The sequence below is a fragment of the Coregonus lavaretus genome (genome assembly GCF_964263955.1).
Source record: "Coregonus lavaretus genome assembly, chromosome: 37".
In the NCBI taxonomy this organism is placed as follows: Eukaryota; Metazoa; Chordata; class Actinopteri; order Salmoniformes; family Salmonidae; genus Coregonus; species Coregonus lavaretus.
In genome coordinates this window covers 10,102,910-10,119,596 of record NC_140024.1, presented here as the reverse complement: position 1 = coordinate 10,119,596, position 16,687 = coordinate 10,102,910, and the positions used below count along the sequence as shown (strand labels likewise).

General features: G+C 46.5%; 1 protein-coding gene across 1 annotated transcript in view; it reads left to right on the top strand.

Annotated features, from left to right (window-relative positions):
* Positions 1–16,687, top strand: part of LOC311111805 (piezo-type mechanosensitive ion channel component 1-like) — a 72,674-nt gene that overhangs the window by 26,282 nt on the left and 29,705 nt on the right. The window contains exons 3-5 of the mRNA XM_084154659.1: positions 14,990–15,112; positions 15,985–16,027; positions 16,264–16,420. Of these exons, the coding sequence (XP_084010785.1) occupies positions 14,990–15,112; positions 15,985–16,027; positions 16,264–16,420 (323 nt within the window). The remainder of the gene's footprint in view (positions 1–14,989; positions 15,113–15,984; positions 16,028–16,263; positions 16,421–16,687) is intronic.

The following is a 16,687-nucleotide window of genomic DNA, read 5'->3' as shown; positions in this document are numbered from 1 at the left end:
TTCGGAGAACAATGTCCGGATGCAGACATCACTCGTCGTCTCGAGGACCCCCTCTTGACATGAGGTCTGCTCCTTCGTTCAAGTAGCCCGGAATGTGTGCTGCTCTCAACGAGCGAAGGTGCTTGTGAGCCCACAGCCACAATTCCTCTGCCGCCCGGTGGAGGGCAGGTGACCTGACCCCTCCCTGGCGATTTATGTAAGCTACTGTGGTCCGGTTGTCTGACCAGACCAGCACATCGCGACCCCGAAGGGTAGGCGCGAAGTGGGTCAGAACCAGTCGAACCGTTTCCAACTCCAAGAGGTTTATGCGACGACCTGATTGAGGCCATACACCTCCTATCGCTTGAGTCTGACATGTCCCTCCCCATCCAGTCAGAGAAGCATCTGTAAATACTGGAATGTAGGATGACACCTTGCCCATCGGGACTCCGTGCGTGAGAACGCTCGGATTCCTCCAATAGTCCAGGTCTGTTCTTAGCGAGAGAGGAACCACCACCAACCGATGACGTTGACGCACTGGGTCTAGTCTTAGTTGGGCGAACCATCGCTGTATTCTGCGCATGTGCAGAAGTCCCAGCGGGACCACAGAGTGGGCTGACGACATGAGACCCAAAAGTGACATGATCGACAGCGCCGTCACTGTGTGATTCGGACGACACTTCCTCAGGGCTAGCAACAATGCTACCCTTCGAGGGTCCGAAATTCGAGCCCTCATCATTACAGTGTCTAGCTGTAGCCCCAGGTAGACAATCTGATGACTGGGCCAGGGTGCGCTCTTTTTCCAATTCACAGCGAACCCCAGACGCGTGAGATGAATCACTGTCTGTGTTGTGTGAGTGAACGCCAGCTCTGCTGACGGGGCGAGAACCAGCAGGTCGTCTAGGTAGGCTAATAGCCTTATCCCTTGACGACGCAGCGGCTCCAATGCCGCCTCCACACATTTGGAAAACGTTCGAGGTACCAGGGCGTATCCGAATGGCATCCTCGTGAACTCGTACGCCACCCCTTGAAAGGCGAACCGCAGAAACTTCCTGTGACGCGATTGTATCGGCACATGGAAGTACGCGTCCTTTAGGTCTATGCTTGTACAAAAGTCTCCTTTCTGGACACATTCCAGTAGACGTTTTGTCGTCAGCATTCGAAAGGGTCGTTTGGTTATGCTCTCGTTGAGAGTGCGTAAATCCAAAATCGGCCTCACTCCCCCCGTCTTTTTGGGCACTAGGAAATAAGGCGAATATAGCCCTTTGTTCCTTTGCTCCCGGGGAACTACTGTGACCGCCTCCTTCGCCAAAAGTTCCGTAATCTCTGACATCAGAGCGGCCACTTTGTCCGGCGTTTTCATCACCGTCTCCACCACTCCCCTGAACGGGGGTGGGGTTCGATGGAATTGGAGGGCATAACCCTTCTGCAATGTCTGTTCTAGCCAGCGTGAGAGGGTACAGCTTCGTTGCCACTGCCAGCAATGCAGAGAAAGCGGGCGCGCACGAAGCTGTGGTGCATCCAGTAGGAAGGACCTGTATTCCTCTATGGCCCTCGCCGCCGCTATTCCCCAGCACTGGGTTGGTGGAATAGCCCAAGGCGGGCCCTCCTCGAAAGGGAGAGGAAACATCAGCTCGTTCTGAGAGAATCGGAGGCCTTGATACGTCAGTTACGTCTGTAACTCTAGTATTCCGGCCCTTCGTGAACGCAGCACGGTTTTGAGCTGCACTGACTGAGGTATTAACCTGAGACAGAGCGCCCTCCCCGGATAGCAATTGCGTCATCATGTCATTGTCTGACTGAGACTGCTGCTTGTCATGAGATCCGTCCACTGCAGTACTCAACAGAGTCTGGAAAGTGTGGTCTCTAACTGGTACCCCAAGGTGGCGCCACAATACCTCTTTTTTACTGGTCTCATGAGGCTGCTCAACAGCACACTCTAGGTGTGGTGAGCTGCACTCAGAGTAGTGGGCATTGTTACGTTCTGAATTAACCGGGGGCGCCCATACATTGGTTACACCTGTAACTCTAGTATTCCGGCCCTCCGTGAACGTCGCACGGGTCTGAACTGCGCTGGCTGAGGCGTTAGCCTGAAGCAAGGCGTCATCCCCAGCTAGCGGCTGCGTCTTCATGTCATATTTAGACTGAGACAGCTGCCTGCTATGTGAGATCTTTACTACAGAGCTCCTAGGAGTCTGTAGTAAAATATATTTATTAGGTGAGCTAAGGCTACGCCTTGCTACCTTTTTCTCTTTCCTCTCCTGAGTGTGTTCAACTACGCACTCTTGGTGGGTTGAGCTACACTCAGGATGGTGAGAGAAATTCATAGGACTTCTGGTGTTGCCAGGACGGTTTTGTGACGACCTCTCTCGCCGGCGGAATCATCGCCACCACCGTCGTCGCTGGAGGGGCCGAGCCCGCTCGCCTGCTGTCGGTGGTAGGTGCCTGTCGCCTGGCCCGTCGCCTCCCTGTAGTTCTACTGGGGGCGTTAGAGGTTGACAGGTTAGTTGAGGCCCTGCTAAACTTGCCTGCCAATGGCAGGTGTTTAGCCAGGTGCTTTCTCTCTTTGTCAAGCTTACCAAAACGTTCCGTCGCCTCCTTAACGGCGACCCCAAAGAGGCCCTCGCTAGAGACGGGAGCGTTTAGTAGCGAGGCTCTGTCCGTCTCCTTCATGGCTGTCATTGACAGCCAGAGGTGACGTTCCATGACCACCGAGGTGGCCATGGACCGGCCTGCGCATATCGCTGACGCCTGTGTCAAATGAAGAATAGCGCCAGAAATCCTGGACGCCTCTTCAATCTCCTCGCTGGTCAACTCAGACCTACCTGTTGTTAGACGGGATAGGGAGGCCGCGAAGAGGGCAATGTTGTTAGCCGCTGACACAGCCTGGGCTCCCAGCGTAAAGGACTTCTCAGCCAGCTGTGCTGTGAGTCTGTCCTTTTGTGCTGGCAAGGTGGCTTTCTTGGAGGCCGCCCAGGGACTCGAACCCGGCACTAGATACGCCGCCATGGCGCTCTCGAGCCTAGGGATTCCCTTAGCAGCCCACTCACGTCCAGCCACTCTCGTGAATGGGGTGTACACTTTGGCCGGCGAACGCGCCGCCAGGGGTGTATCCCACGAGCCCTCGACATATTTTCCGAGGGAAGGCATAGCCGGAGCCATCGGCTCAGCTGCCTTCCTCGGTCTAGAGTAGGGGCCGCCCTCCATCATGTCGACCTCCACAGGGGGGGGAGCAGGGGGCAGCGCTATCTCGAGTCGATTGGCGGCTCTCTCAATGAGTTCGGGAAAGTCCGCACGCAGAGAGGCCGCTGCGAAGGACAGGGCTGCTGACGTAACAGAGCCCGTGTCGTCATCGCACAAGGAGCCTTCAGATCTCGCACTCCCCATAGGGAAGGGGGTCTTGAAGGTTGGCGCCAGAGGGTCGGATTGTTCCATTGGAACATCCATCTCTGCGTCTCTCTCCTTGTCCTCCCCTGAGTCAGCACTGTCCTTCGACGCCTCTGAAGCAGAGGCGAGAAGAGACAGTACATCCTCTAGGGGGATATCCTCCCTAAAGAACGCCCAACGCTGCTTCCTCACCTTCATAGGAAGGAGGGCGCAGGAGGCGCAATTAGGGGGATTGCCGGTTCCTTCCTTGGCATGCTGCGGCCCCAAACACACGAAACAAAGGTCGTGGGGGTCCGCAGATGCCATGGAGGAGCATCGGCACTGAGCCCTGAAAAGGGCTTTTGGGGGTGGAAAATTTCCTGGTGTGCTCATTTTAGAAGACGTCGATGGCTGGCTCATCGACGGCGATTTCTTCCTGAGTCTTCTTCTCTTCTTGGCTTCTTCAGTCTAGTCGTCCAGTCGCTGAAGATAATGGGAGGCTGATTGAGGGGAAGCGTCCCCTCTTATAGGGACACCTGTGCTCCCATTGGCTGCAGGTGTGTGCATAATTTTGCTTCAGGCTGTTGCTGCCTTAGGGCAGAGGGTAAACCACTAGGAGCAGAGCTCCCCTATGGGGCGGAGCTCCACGATATAGAACTGAATGTTACCATTTATTGTGCATGAATAGAAAAATTGACCCATGTTAACGTTTGTTGTTGGCTTGCCCATGTTGTCGTTTGTTGGCTCCACGCTGCTGGAAATGGATGCCGTTCTTTTAACTGGGGGAGCTGCTGCTGTGTTGTCAGAGAGAATAGTGTTCCACCACTTCCTCGCTTCCAGATTTGGCCTCCAGTAACTTTGAAGAGAGGTTTCGAATCTGTGTCCTCTGACAGACAGTATTTCTCATGCCTCTGTCATCCGACAGTTTCTGGATCATGGTGGTTCGAAGGCAGTGGTTTGTGTAAATCTGCGACGGGCCAGCTATTTTGCAGATCTTTGGCAGCATTGTTGCGAGGGTGTTCACTCCCATCAGCTCTTTTGTGTACCTGAAACATAAGACAAAATAACGTTAGCTAATAGTTAGGCCTATATAGCTACCAGTTATATTGTCAGGGTACATTAGAATGATTTAGCTAGATAACAGTTACATACCATATGTAGCCGTTCACTGGTGGGCAGCTTTGTCATGCCCCTCTTTCCTCAACTTTTTAATTACGCCGACAGACACATTGTTGCTCGTTGTGAATTCTGTGTCTTTCTGTATACTCCATGCCAGACTGAGACGGGGGGTCGTTGATATGTCGGTTCAAACCAGCCTTGAGTCCAGTGTAGCTGCTAATCCCATATTCTTCGCCATTCATGTTTCTCACTGAACCATACAAGTCCCGTAGAATTACACTCAGCTCCGTTTTTGTTGTATTCCCAAACTCACAATGTATCCCTTTTCCACACACCAGTCAGTGAAGCAGGTAAGTGCCCACTTTGTTTGTTTCACAATGTTATTTTCGTTTCGGTTTCTCTCAAGTTAATCTAAACGCTTATTTTCTACATTTGCATGTTGAGCTATTGTTGATTTAGCCGTTTTATCGACGTGAAAAGGATAAACGTCTGTATATGGTCTCACATACACACGGCTAAATGCTGTTTTAACCAATCAGCATCCAGTATCCAAACTACCCGGTTTATAATCTCAATTAGACAGCTGGGGGTGATGTTTGTGGGTGTTGTGTAATATTAAGCCATGGATTAGATTGAGGTGTGTGGCTTTGCTTTGCCCTCTCTCATTTCCTCTGTGTGTCCACTGGGCTGGGCAGTGTCAGGATGATGCCAGGTTAGCCAGGCAGGTAGACAGGCACTTACACAGGGCTTAACATCCAGCTTTGTCTGGGTCTTGAGTGAGAGTCTGGGGCCTGGGCCTGCCAAAACACACAGCAGGTGACTAAACCAGCTCCCTTTGATATTGCCCAAATGATGCACTTGCGCTGAATGGAGGTGTTGAATATTATGAATATCTCATGTCAAATGTATGACAAACAGACAGACAGTCTTTAAAAGGACCAATCAGCAGTTGCTACATCAATTTTTGGACTGTTAAATTAATTATATACAGTACCAGGCAAAAGTTTGGACACGCCTACTCATTCCAGGGTTTTTCTTTATTTTTACTATTTTCTACATTGTAGAATAATAGTGAAGACATCAAAACTATGAAATAACACATATGGAATCATGAAGTAATCAAAAAAGTGTTAAACAAATCAAAATATATTTGAGATTTGAGATTCTTCAAATAGCCACCCTTTGCCTTGATGACAGCTTTGCACACTCTTGGCATTCTCTCAATTCTCTCATCTCTCATTCTCTCATTCTCCCAGCTTCATGTGGTAGTCACCTGGAATGCTTTTCCAGCAGTCTTGAAAGAGTTCCCACTAATGCTGAGCATTTGTTGGCTGCTTTTCCTTCACTCTGTGGTCCAACTCATCCCAAACCATCTCAATTGGGTTGAGGTCAGGTGATTGTGGAGACCAGGTCATCTGATGCAGCACTCCATTACTCTCCTTCTTGGTCAAATAGCCCTTACACAGCCTGGAGGTGTATTTTGGGTCATTGTCCTGTCAAAAAGAAATGATAGCGCAAACCAGATGGGATGGCGTATCGCTGCAGAATGCTGTGGTAGCCATGCTGGTTAAGTGTGCCTTGAATTCTAAATAAATCACAGACAGTGTCACCAGCAAAGCACCATCACACCTCCTCCTCCATGCTTCACGATGGGAACCACACATGCGGAGATCATCCGTTCACCTACTCTGTGTCTCACAAAGACACGGCGGTTGGAACAAAAAATCTCACATTTGGACTCGTGTTTCTTGACCCAAGCAAGTCTCTTCTTCTTATTGGTGTCCTTTAGTAGTGGTTTCTTTGCAGCAATTTCGACCATTAAGGCCTGATTCACACAGTCTTCTCTGAACAGTTGATGTTGAGATGTCTTACTTGAACTCTGTGAAGCATTTACTTGGGCTGCAATTTGAGGTGCAGTTAATTGCCGATTTTCTGAGGCTGGTAACTAATGAACTTATCCTCTGCAGCAGAGGTAACTCTGGGTCTTCCTTTCCTGTGGCGGTCATGAGAGCCAGTTTCATCATAGTGTGGTCCTCTGTAGCTCAACTGGTAGAGCACGGCGCTTGTAACGCCAAGGTAGTGGGTTCGATCCCCGGGACCACCCATACACAAAAATGTATGCACGCATGACTGTAAGTCGCTTTGGATAAAAGCGTCTGCTAAATGGCATATTTATTTTTATATTTATATTTATTTATAGCGCTTGATGGTTTTTGCGACTGCACTTGAATAAACTTTCAAAGTTCTTGACATTTTCCGTATTGACTGACCTTCATGTCTTAAAGTAATGATGGACTGTAATTTATCTTTGCTTATTTGAGCTGTTCTTGCCATAATATGGACTTTTTTCAAATAGGGCTATCTTCTGTATACCCCCCCCCCCCCCCCCCCCCCCCTCTTGTCACAACACAACTGATTGGCTCAAACGCATTAAGAAGGAAATAAATTCCACAAATTAACTTTTAACAAGGCACACCTGTTAATTGAAATGCATTCCAGGTGACTACCTCATGAAGCTGGTTGAGAGAATGCCAAGAGTGTGCAAAGCTGTCATCAAGGCAAAGGGTGGCTACTTTGAAGAATCTCAAATATAAAATATATTTGGATTTGTTTAACAATTTTTTGGTTACTGCTTGATTACATATGTGTTATTTCATAGTTTTGATGTCTTCACTATTATTCTACAATGTAGAAAATAGTAAAAATAAAGAAAAACCCTGGAATGAGTAGGTGTGTCCAAACTTTTGACTGGTACTGTATATCCAGTGATTCTTGTTGAATATAACTTAGAACTGCCTCGAGCTTAGTTCGACTGTCATACCCATCAGAACCCAAAATATAAGCTTGTTTTACTCCAATGTTTGTAAACAAAGTCAATGTAAACAAACATGGTTAAAACTATCATTTTGATCTCATAGATGGTCAGGTCAGTCCTGGCATCCATAGCTCTGTCTATTAATTTGAGAGTGGTTATATTTCTCAAGCACCTTCCCTCAGCTGTTTACCAAAACAAGTGGTGGGGTACCCACTTTGCAATTTTTTAAACTCCGGATTACCCCTTTAAAGAGTGATTTAATTTGGGCCTTTTGACTATAACACACAGGGCCACCCAAGCTCAAGTTCTATTTCCTGATTACTTTTATGTGTAAAAATGTGTGGTCTGTTTATGAATAAAAACTAATTTGCAGAGAAATAGCTATAGTTACATGGTCTACCCCTGTTATGATATTAATGTGGAAAGTGAAAAACCTAATGGTCCGTAATATGCGATGGCAACGAGACCGGAATTAATCTGAAAAATGCAGAAACCTCTTATTCTTGACTCTGCTCTGGAAGCCAAACTTGATTACCCACAATACACTCCTGTTGAGAGGCTGTATTACAGGGATTTCTCGCTTCATGTTTGAGAGTTTTTCTATCTCTATCTTCTCATGATTTGATGGTGCAGTGTTTTCCCTCAGTATTCCCTCAATATAAAGTTCTGATTTCACAGTACTTAGTTACAATCGGTGTTAATCTCCTGCAGACATGATAAAAACACAGCAGATGTTGTTTTTCAGAGCTGTACAAAGAAAATTATGTCAGCAGCACAAACCTACTGCTCAATGATGTCCTTATTCTATAGTAAAGAGGGTATACAGAACTATAGAGCTAACCTCCTCCTGACAGCTTGATTCTTTTATTGCCGCCTCTGCTCTTGCTCAGCAAAGCCCAAGTGGTTTCATTGATTGACTCAACATAAATATTGCTCTATTTTAGACAGACGAATCTCCTGGTGTGCTCTTAATCAAATACCAATAAACAGTGGATATGATTTCAGGTCTGGAAAATCCGCTCTTTCCACATCCTTCCCATATCCTCCACCCACATCCCTGTCTGTGGTAGCAGTTTAGTGATCTATGGCTGCTGTAGACCGAACAATAGAAATGATACTGATTTTTAACACCACAGATAAGCACACACACCCTGCACCCAGCCTTAACCCCCAGAGGCTTGTTTATCCAACATATCGACTGGCTCACGCTCCTGAGAGCCAACGGGCGCTATCAGTTCCTGTACTAGTGATAAGGTCTACAGTGAATAAACACAAAACCGGAAGCACGCTAATTATAGATCATTAAAACAGTTGAATTCTCTCTCCTTTGTTATTTTTTTCCATCGATCAAAGGATGGGAGATTATATGAACAAGCTGCGTTTAATACTATTCCATCTCAGTGCTTTTAGGTTCAATAACCCACGTTTCTTTTAGAGGGAAAAAGGGGGAAATCTGAGCATGATAAGCTGTGCGGGGTCACATGGCTATTTCTGGGGGAACTGAGTATGTGTAAATGGTGAGAGGTTTATTTCAGGGGGACTCGCTGGTGGAAGTGATTCCCTGTAGGAAAATCCCAGAGTCTGCCAGCCTCTATAAAATGAAGCCTGACAGAGAATAGGATTAACGGTTTTAATGAAAACCATCTTGAATCGTTCCCTGCCTCCAATTATCAGCACTTTTCTTGGTCTGGGCTGCCATGGGAGGACCAGATGCATGTAATCATGGAGGCAGATGGATGAACCAGGAGGATTCTGGAGACGTCAAGCAGAAACGACCCCCTCCGCCTCACCTCCACATGCTCCTCCTTTCCAGGGAAAATGTCATCTCACCCTCCGCGAATGTGGTGGAGCATGGGGCATATTAGGGTTGAGAGTAGCCATGGTCACAATTTCCTCTGTGGATTAGAGGGTTAAAGGAGTTGTTGTCTTATGTCATACTGCCCTGAGAGCTGACCTGGTTACAGAAGGAAATGATGACTGTTTCCAGTGACTGAGAGGAAGACTGAGAGGAAGCTTATTCTATACACATTACAATTAATACAGGCTACCACATGCATGTGCGCTCTTGCTTTCCCCTTTTGTGTTATTGAATCGATCCCATATTGTTGTCATTCATTCAGTAACATAAGCTAAGACTCAATTAAGTGGATCTCACCAAGGTATCATTGGATTCATTGAGGCCACTGACAGAGAGGACTGTGGGAAGCCTTAATAGTCCCTTTCAGCTCCTCCCCAGCCCAAATACATATCACCTGATACACTGTGTTTGACATTCCCTTCAAAAGACTATGTTCCATTGCTCGCTCCCCATTATCTAAATCCCCTGTATTGTACAATCTGGACACACTGTCGTTTCCCCAGAGCTGATAAGCAAAAGGACAAATATTGAGCACCTGTCTGGAGCCTGCTGGGTTACACTGTTCCCAATTTAGGAAAATAATAGGGGATTTATTCACTGGTATTCAGGTCCGACGCTCGCAGGGTGTTGCGTCAAATCTCTTCCCCTGTGTATTCTATTCACACCTGCAGGGGCTTTAGAATATCCCTTCCTGAGGCACCGCTGTTGAGACCACGTCCATATCCACAGCTTTCCTGTCGCCGGTGAAACAGCAGTTTGAGACATGGATTGAATGTCCCCTCTGGTTTTTGTTTTGTGTGTTTTTTGTTGAGGAAGGCATCGTGTGGCTTTGAAAGGCCCCAAAGCCCAACTGTCACTGACTGTCGTGCTGATAAATGAGAGGGTGTGAGGGAAATGCATACCAGGCCAGGCCTCCCTAAATGAGTACTCAAGGCCGACCACAGCTTAAACTGGGCAGAGAATAGACTGTGGGAAGGGCCGTAAGTGCAGTTGACAACAAGTTTGCAGCTGATTTCAGATTATTTCTGTTCCAATGCTGATATATTAGACAAGACAGCTGTCTGTTCTCAGACAAATATGAGACCACTCTCAATAGGCCCATCTGGTTTATTTGACCAGAATGTCCATAAAATGTGGTCCTTTATTTGTCCTTTTCCCCTATGGAGAAATGGAGCAGGTTTAGCTAATGAAAATAGAGTTCAGCATTTTGAATAATGAGAGAGAACTAGCATCAGTATGTAAGGTATCTGTCCACCGCCACATGGAGCAAAACAATATCCTGCTAGTGTGCACTGAAAAGAGACTGTATATTTAATCACAAACCATGTCAACCTGTAAATCATTTTAATAATGAAAGCAAGTTACATTACTATCTTCATTAAATGGCATGTAAAGTACACCTACAAACATATTGGCTATATTATGGATATTTGCCCAGCCTGACCCATCCTTTCCTTTACCTGCTAGGCAGTGGAGGCTGCTGAGGGGAGGACGGCTCATCCATTCCAGCCATTACACTCGATTCCAGACATTATTATGTCCTCCCCTCAGCAGCCTCCACTGCTGCTGGGAGTTATGTGGGAGGCAGGGGTGGGGTCAATTCCATTTCAATTCCAGTTGTCTTCAATGCTTTTCAATGAGGAACATTTGGAATTGAAATGGAATTGACCCCAACCCTGGTGGGAGGAGTGAGGGTCTGTGGACCCCTGGTTGGTTGTTTCTCTTGGTTAGATCAGTGGCCTGAGAGTGAGAGGCCATGGGGCCAGAGAGGAGCTTTTCCCAGAGGCGTGCCTGCTATGTGCCCACCGCTCCTCCGCTCCCAACAGGAACTGGGATTCCACACGCCACTGTTATTTCAGCAGAGTCTTCTTACGCAAACGCTAGCTTTTATCACACCAACGCAGCCCTGCGACAGGACAGGATGTCAGAGAACAGCACAGATAAGAGTAGGCAGCAGGACATGGTGTACGATCCAAATGTAATGCAAAACAACAAAACATAAATAAATGTCAGTGTTTTCAGTCATTTTTGTTTACTGTCGGGTAGCTGTTTCTTCAGGTTGCTGACTATTGTTGCTGATTGGTAGAAGTTTTTAAACAAATGTACCTTTAGTGTAATGAGTTTACACACATAGAACATGTGAATGAGATCCCTCTAGTAAGCAGACCAACTAGCAGGGTCAGTGTGTTCTCTCACTCTAATATTTTAGCAGTACAGTACGGGTGGTGTAAGCCAGAGATGCAGTGTGTGTGTGTTTCCAGTCAGTGGATGGTGTTAGGAATTGAAAACCGGTCAATGTGTGGACATACAAGGCGAACAACTTCTATGTTTAATAGACAGACAGACATGCATATAGGAACACATTACTCTAAGAGGTTCGCAGCAAATCTCTCCCACTCCAGAGGGGAGGGCAGACCTAAATACTCTTGCCTTATCTGTTCGCTGTTTCACCCTTCCGTGCCTGGTGCCAAAGCATTAAATCAAGGCTGAGACCTTGGGGTTGAATAGACTATACATTTGAAACGTCTTAATCGCTTAAGGACACCCATGGCTGATTGTTATGGCTCAAGGGCCCAGATACCAGTTACTAAGACCTGCTTTACGGTGACCTCTAGCATTAAAGAGAGTACCTAAAGGCCAAATTCCAATAGGGAATAATCATCCGAAAATAGCTTTCTTAACAGGCCTCGTTGAACCACCACGCCCCAACCGCCCTCTGTACCCTGGACTGTTGTGTCCGGAGACTGGCCCTGTGGACCCCTCTCCATAACAGCACTGTTTACACTGGCCAGCTAAACCAGCCTTTTACGATGCGCTGGAAAAATAAGCCGGAATGCCTGAGGTCCTCTTTTTGGAAAGCTCCTCCTTTACAAAGTAGGTAAATTCAATTAAAGAAAATACATTGGGTTTTTTAGTGAATGAAAACAAACACAGCACAGTATCGCTCAGAGTGCCTGGCAGGAGTCGGCTCATTTCTCAGGGATGAAACTCAATTAGGTTCTGTTTTCGACTTGTGAAAGAGTAATTTTGGAACTATTATTCCATCTCCCCTCAGTCTAAATAGTGTATAAGAATAAATAAACCCAACAACTGCAGAGCAAACTGTGAAAGTTATGTGGCTCTTTAGCGGCCTGAGTATTAAACATAATGCCCTGCTCTTTAACATGCACTGTTTTTCTTTCCACTCTAACCCGGGCCCAGAAACTCTGCTGCACCCCTCCATGTCAGGTGCACTACAGTCACAAGACTTGTTAAAACAATGTTCAGAGCTACACTCGTACAATTGAGAATTCCTCCAAATTATCCTGTTTCATGGAAAACTCAGTAATGTCACCCCAGATTGCAGATTTTAGTTGAGGTTTTACGACACATACAGCACCAGGGTGAGTGGGTAAAGAGGGCGCCCGCTGAAAAAAATTATTTTACAGACGTCACCTGAGCAAATTTCTGCCTGTCTCTGAAAATACAAACTAGAAAAGGCAAACATGGCCTAGAAAAGGTCCTGCAATTCACAGAGTTAAGGTTTGATCTCCCTGTAGTGAACTACACTACCCAGTGGCCTCTGCTCACCTCCGGCTTTCACCAAGAACACTGCTGCCCCCACTCAGATCCAAAACCAGACCTTCCCAGATAGTTCACTATCTAATGAGAGATGATGAGGCCATGATTGCAATGATTGTCATTGGCTGTCATGTCATTCTATCCCTGGTATGAAGATTTTAATATCATGTTTGTGTTGAGTTATGTCTTGATAGTACTTAAGAATAGTGATGGCAGGTCTCAGATGTCGTCACCACATTGGTGGCTGTGCTGGTCTCTCCTCAGAGAGATCTCCATCATATGAAACCTGCTCTGGAAAGAACACTACACACCATGCTCTGGTTCCCTATGAGGAGCTGTCTCCCTCTGGACTTGTTTTAAGACACTGGAATGCACCTCCACATTCCATTCCTACTTTATCTCTTAGAATAGGAAACTACCCCAAAACTTAGATTACGGTGCAGATTGCATGAGTGGTGTGCAATGACAGTGTAAATGCAGGTAAGTGGGTCTAGGCGTGCATATTTTTTTTTATGTTTTAGAGGTCATGTTACTCTAGCTGACAGTCATGAGTAATGTAACGTAGGAATGTTGTAGATGGATATCTTCATGATGACCCTGCAAAGAACTATGATAGGTTCTACTTATAGCCCTTCAGGTCCTACAGGAGAGGGATGGACTCAATAGCCTTGAACTATACTGTGACACAGGATACATGCAGAAGATTAGCAAGGCAGTTACAGAATTTGATTTGGAGTTGAGTTTTAAAGAGACTATCCATGTATTGACAATGACATCATGATTTTCCAGTAGCAGGGGTAGAGAGCCGGGGGGTTGAAGAGGGAAGATAGCGCAGTGAACTTAACTTAAACACACACACTTGGAGACAGTGGAGCTTATGTGCAGGGGTTTGGGTAGCAGCAGTTGAGTAGAGCTATCTGCAGTAAGGGTGACCTCGTCTTCAACAGGGGGGTCTTGGCGGTGTACAACGTCTCCTATATTATTTACTCCTCTCTTGGACGGATCCCTTCTTTTCCAAAACACACACGGAGACGTTATTAGCATGTGTGATGTGTGTCCACTGGGGGTTACGGTAGGCGTGTCTGACATTTATCAGCCCTGTCACATCTCTCTCTTTTTCCTTCTGTCTCATACATGGAAAGATAAACATGTCCAACACAGAGACTGGCTGTGATGGATCTTGATCCTGCACAATTGGAGAGGGGGAAAAAATGAATAATCTTAACCTTTTCACAAAGTTCACATCACATCACTGTCAGGGGGCACGTGAAATCAAATGTGAATGGTTCACTTCACTGGGCATTCAATGATTTAAAAGGATGATGATGCTCAGAAACCAGGTTCATGAATAATACTCTCTCACTGCTCTGGTGTACTACCTCTAGCTAGCAATGCCACGTTGAATACTATTTTCATCCTCCGGTCTAGTATTAGTCATAACTGTAAATTGGTGTACGTGGAATAAACCTAAATCTGGGATCAGGGATAAGCCTGTAAATGCAATACCTAACCTCCTGTCTGCTGTAATTGAGGGGGTGGTAGAGCAGCACTGAACCGTTAAACTACCCTTCGCCCTGCAGGCCACAGAGAAAAACCGCCCTATAAAACACAATCAAAGCTCTAAGCTCGTCCCCTAACACTGACTTGTTGTAGCTGCTAATTTTCTTGAGCCAGTCAACGCCTATAAAGGAAAATCCCCCAGGATTCCACAGGGACCTGCAGCATTCGTTCACTACACTGGGAGTTTGTGCCTGTGTCTTAACAGTGGCCCATTTTACACCACCAATGGGAGCTGACAGCTTTATGAGGAGACCAATCAAAGCTGCCTCACACAAGCCTGTGGTGAGGAGGTGGGGATTCGGGGCTAGAGCGGGCAAGGGGGCATTTTATGGTCAGCAGCACAGTTTGGCACGGGCAGTACCTCTATGCCATCCACAGGCTTGATAATAGTCTAATGTTCCCATTTTGTTTAAAAACGGGCAATTAACTGTTACAAGCAATTCCTGTTTAGACTGTAAACATACTGCTGTGATTACTAGTGCCTCCATGGTCTCAGTATGTGTTCTGACTGGTAGAAAATGAAGCATAAATTGAAGGTGGGATGGTGTTGAGGATGTTGAGTCAGATCAGGACAAGTCCTTGGAAAACTGTCAGTACTGTGCACCCTGCTATTTCCTGAACCTATTTTACCTGAGGGATGGGAGGAACTGATTGTTATGTTATCTTCCCTTTCATATTCTACATTGTCCCCCCATTCTCCTCCTCTAACTCCATCTCTCTCTTTTCTCCAGGACATACTGGACGCTTCATCAAGGCTCTGTTCTGCACCAGTCTTCTCTTCCTGCTAGCCCATGTCTCCTTCCAGATCTGCCTGTACACTATCCCTGACCTGGACCATGCACTGGGACACAACTGTGAGTGAATATAGACGTCTTTGACAAAGGCTATTCCATTGCCATATTTTCAGTCAGCATTTCTAAACAATGGCCTGTGCCATTCATAAGGGGCTTGTTTAGGTTAAATGAATCACTGAGACCACGTGTCAAACTCATTCCAGGGTCGAGTGTCTGCGGGTTTTCGCTCCTCCCTTGTACTTGATTGATGAATTAAGGTCACTAATTAGTAAGGAACTCCCCTCAACTGGTTGTCTAGTGCTTAATTGAAAGGAAAAAACAAAAACCAGCAGACACTAGGCCCTCCATGGAATGAGTTTGACACCCTTGACTTAGACTAAAGAAACTCCATGAAATCATAGCTTCTACCTCTGATTTATTTGGACATGTTAAGTCCAGCTCTCTTCACGCTCAGTCTATTACTCTGTCATTAGCCACCAGCGTGGAATACTATCAGGGATGCTTGTGAAAGCTCCATGCTTACAACCTTCTGACTGTAGAATATGTGGATTTTATTTTGTGGTCTGGACTTATTTTGGCCTGCCCCAATAAACATGTCCTCAAGGAGCTTTAATAGCTAAAGCAGTATTCTTTGATGTCATATTATTTTCTTCTCTGGACCATGTGAGTTAGTCCACCATGCTGACTCCAGCTTCAGTCTGTCCATGCCTGGGCTCCTCACAAACCCATTCAAATACCGACACGGTGGCTTACTCCCAGTAATACTGGAGGCTCGTGGGAACATCTATGGTAGCTGCAGCTGTACGCTATGTTGTAGTTGTTCTGTAGAGTCTAGACCTGGTATGACCTTTCCTGCCCCTAAACAACACTCCATGGCAGAGACCGAGTGGCCTGGGGAGAGTTGGTAGTCCTAACACTTTCTGTCTTTACAGGTAGCTTGTGGGAGACGCTATCGAGGCATGTTGGTGTATCCAGGTATGTGAGGAATGTTTGGAAACAGCACATTGCGTCTGTGTATCTTGTCACTGAGGATCATCCCTCTCTGAACTGTGTGGAGATCAGTTACTGTTATCTGCAGAATGTTCACTCTTACATCTCTTTTTGTTATTTCTGTTTGTTCTTGACTGTCTTTGTTGTACGTGTGTGAGAATGTACACTTGTAGTTCTTTGATGACCTTTGACCCCTGCATGTGGCTCTGTCTGTCTTCTAGGCTGCCCTTGGATGACGTGTGGAGTGTGGTGCGTCTGCTGACCCCTGACCTGGGGGTGTTTGTGATCTCCCTGGTTACCCTGGTGGTGTGTAACCGGCTGGTCAAGAAGAGAGATGACGTCACTGTCCTGCCCGTAGCCTCAGACTCCACACAGGGGGTGAATGGTTTTCTGCTCTATAGACACAGACTGGGCTTCACCGCTATGCCGGTATTAATATAGGAAATCCGCTCTTTATACCAGTCTATATGTATGGAATCCGAAAGGCAATGAAAGTGTTCAATCATTTTTGAAAACATTCTGTAGAGTATTATGGCTCTCCTCCAGTGTGAGAATGTATAGAAATTGTGAATCTCCTATTCAAGTGGCATTAAACTCCTTCTCGAGCTACGCAGGCTAGGGCTGCACGATATGGGCAAAATATCT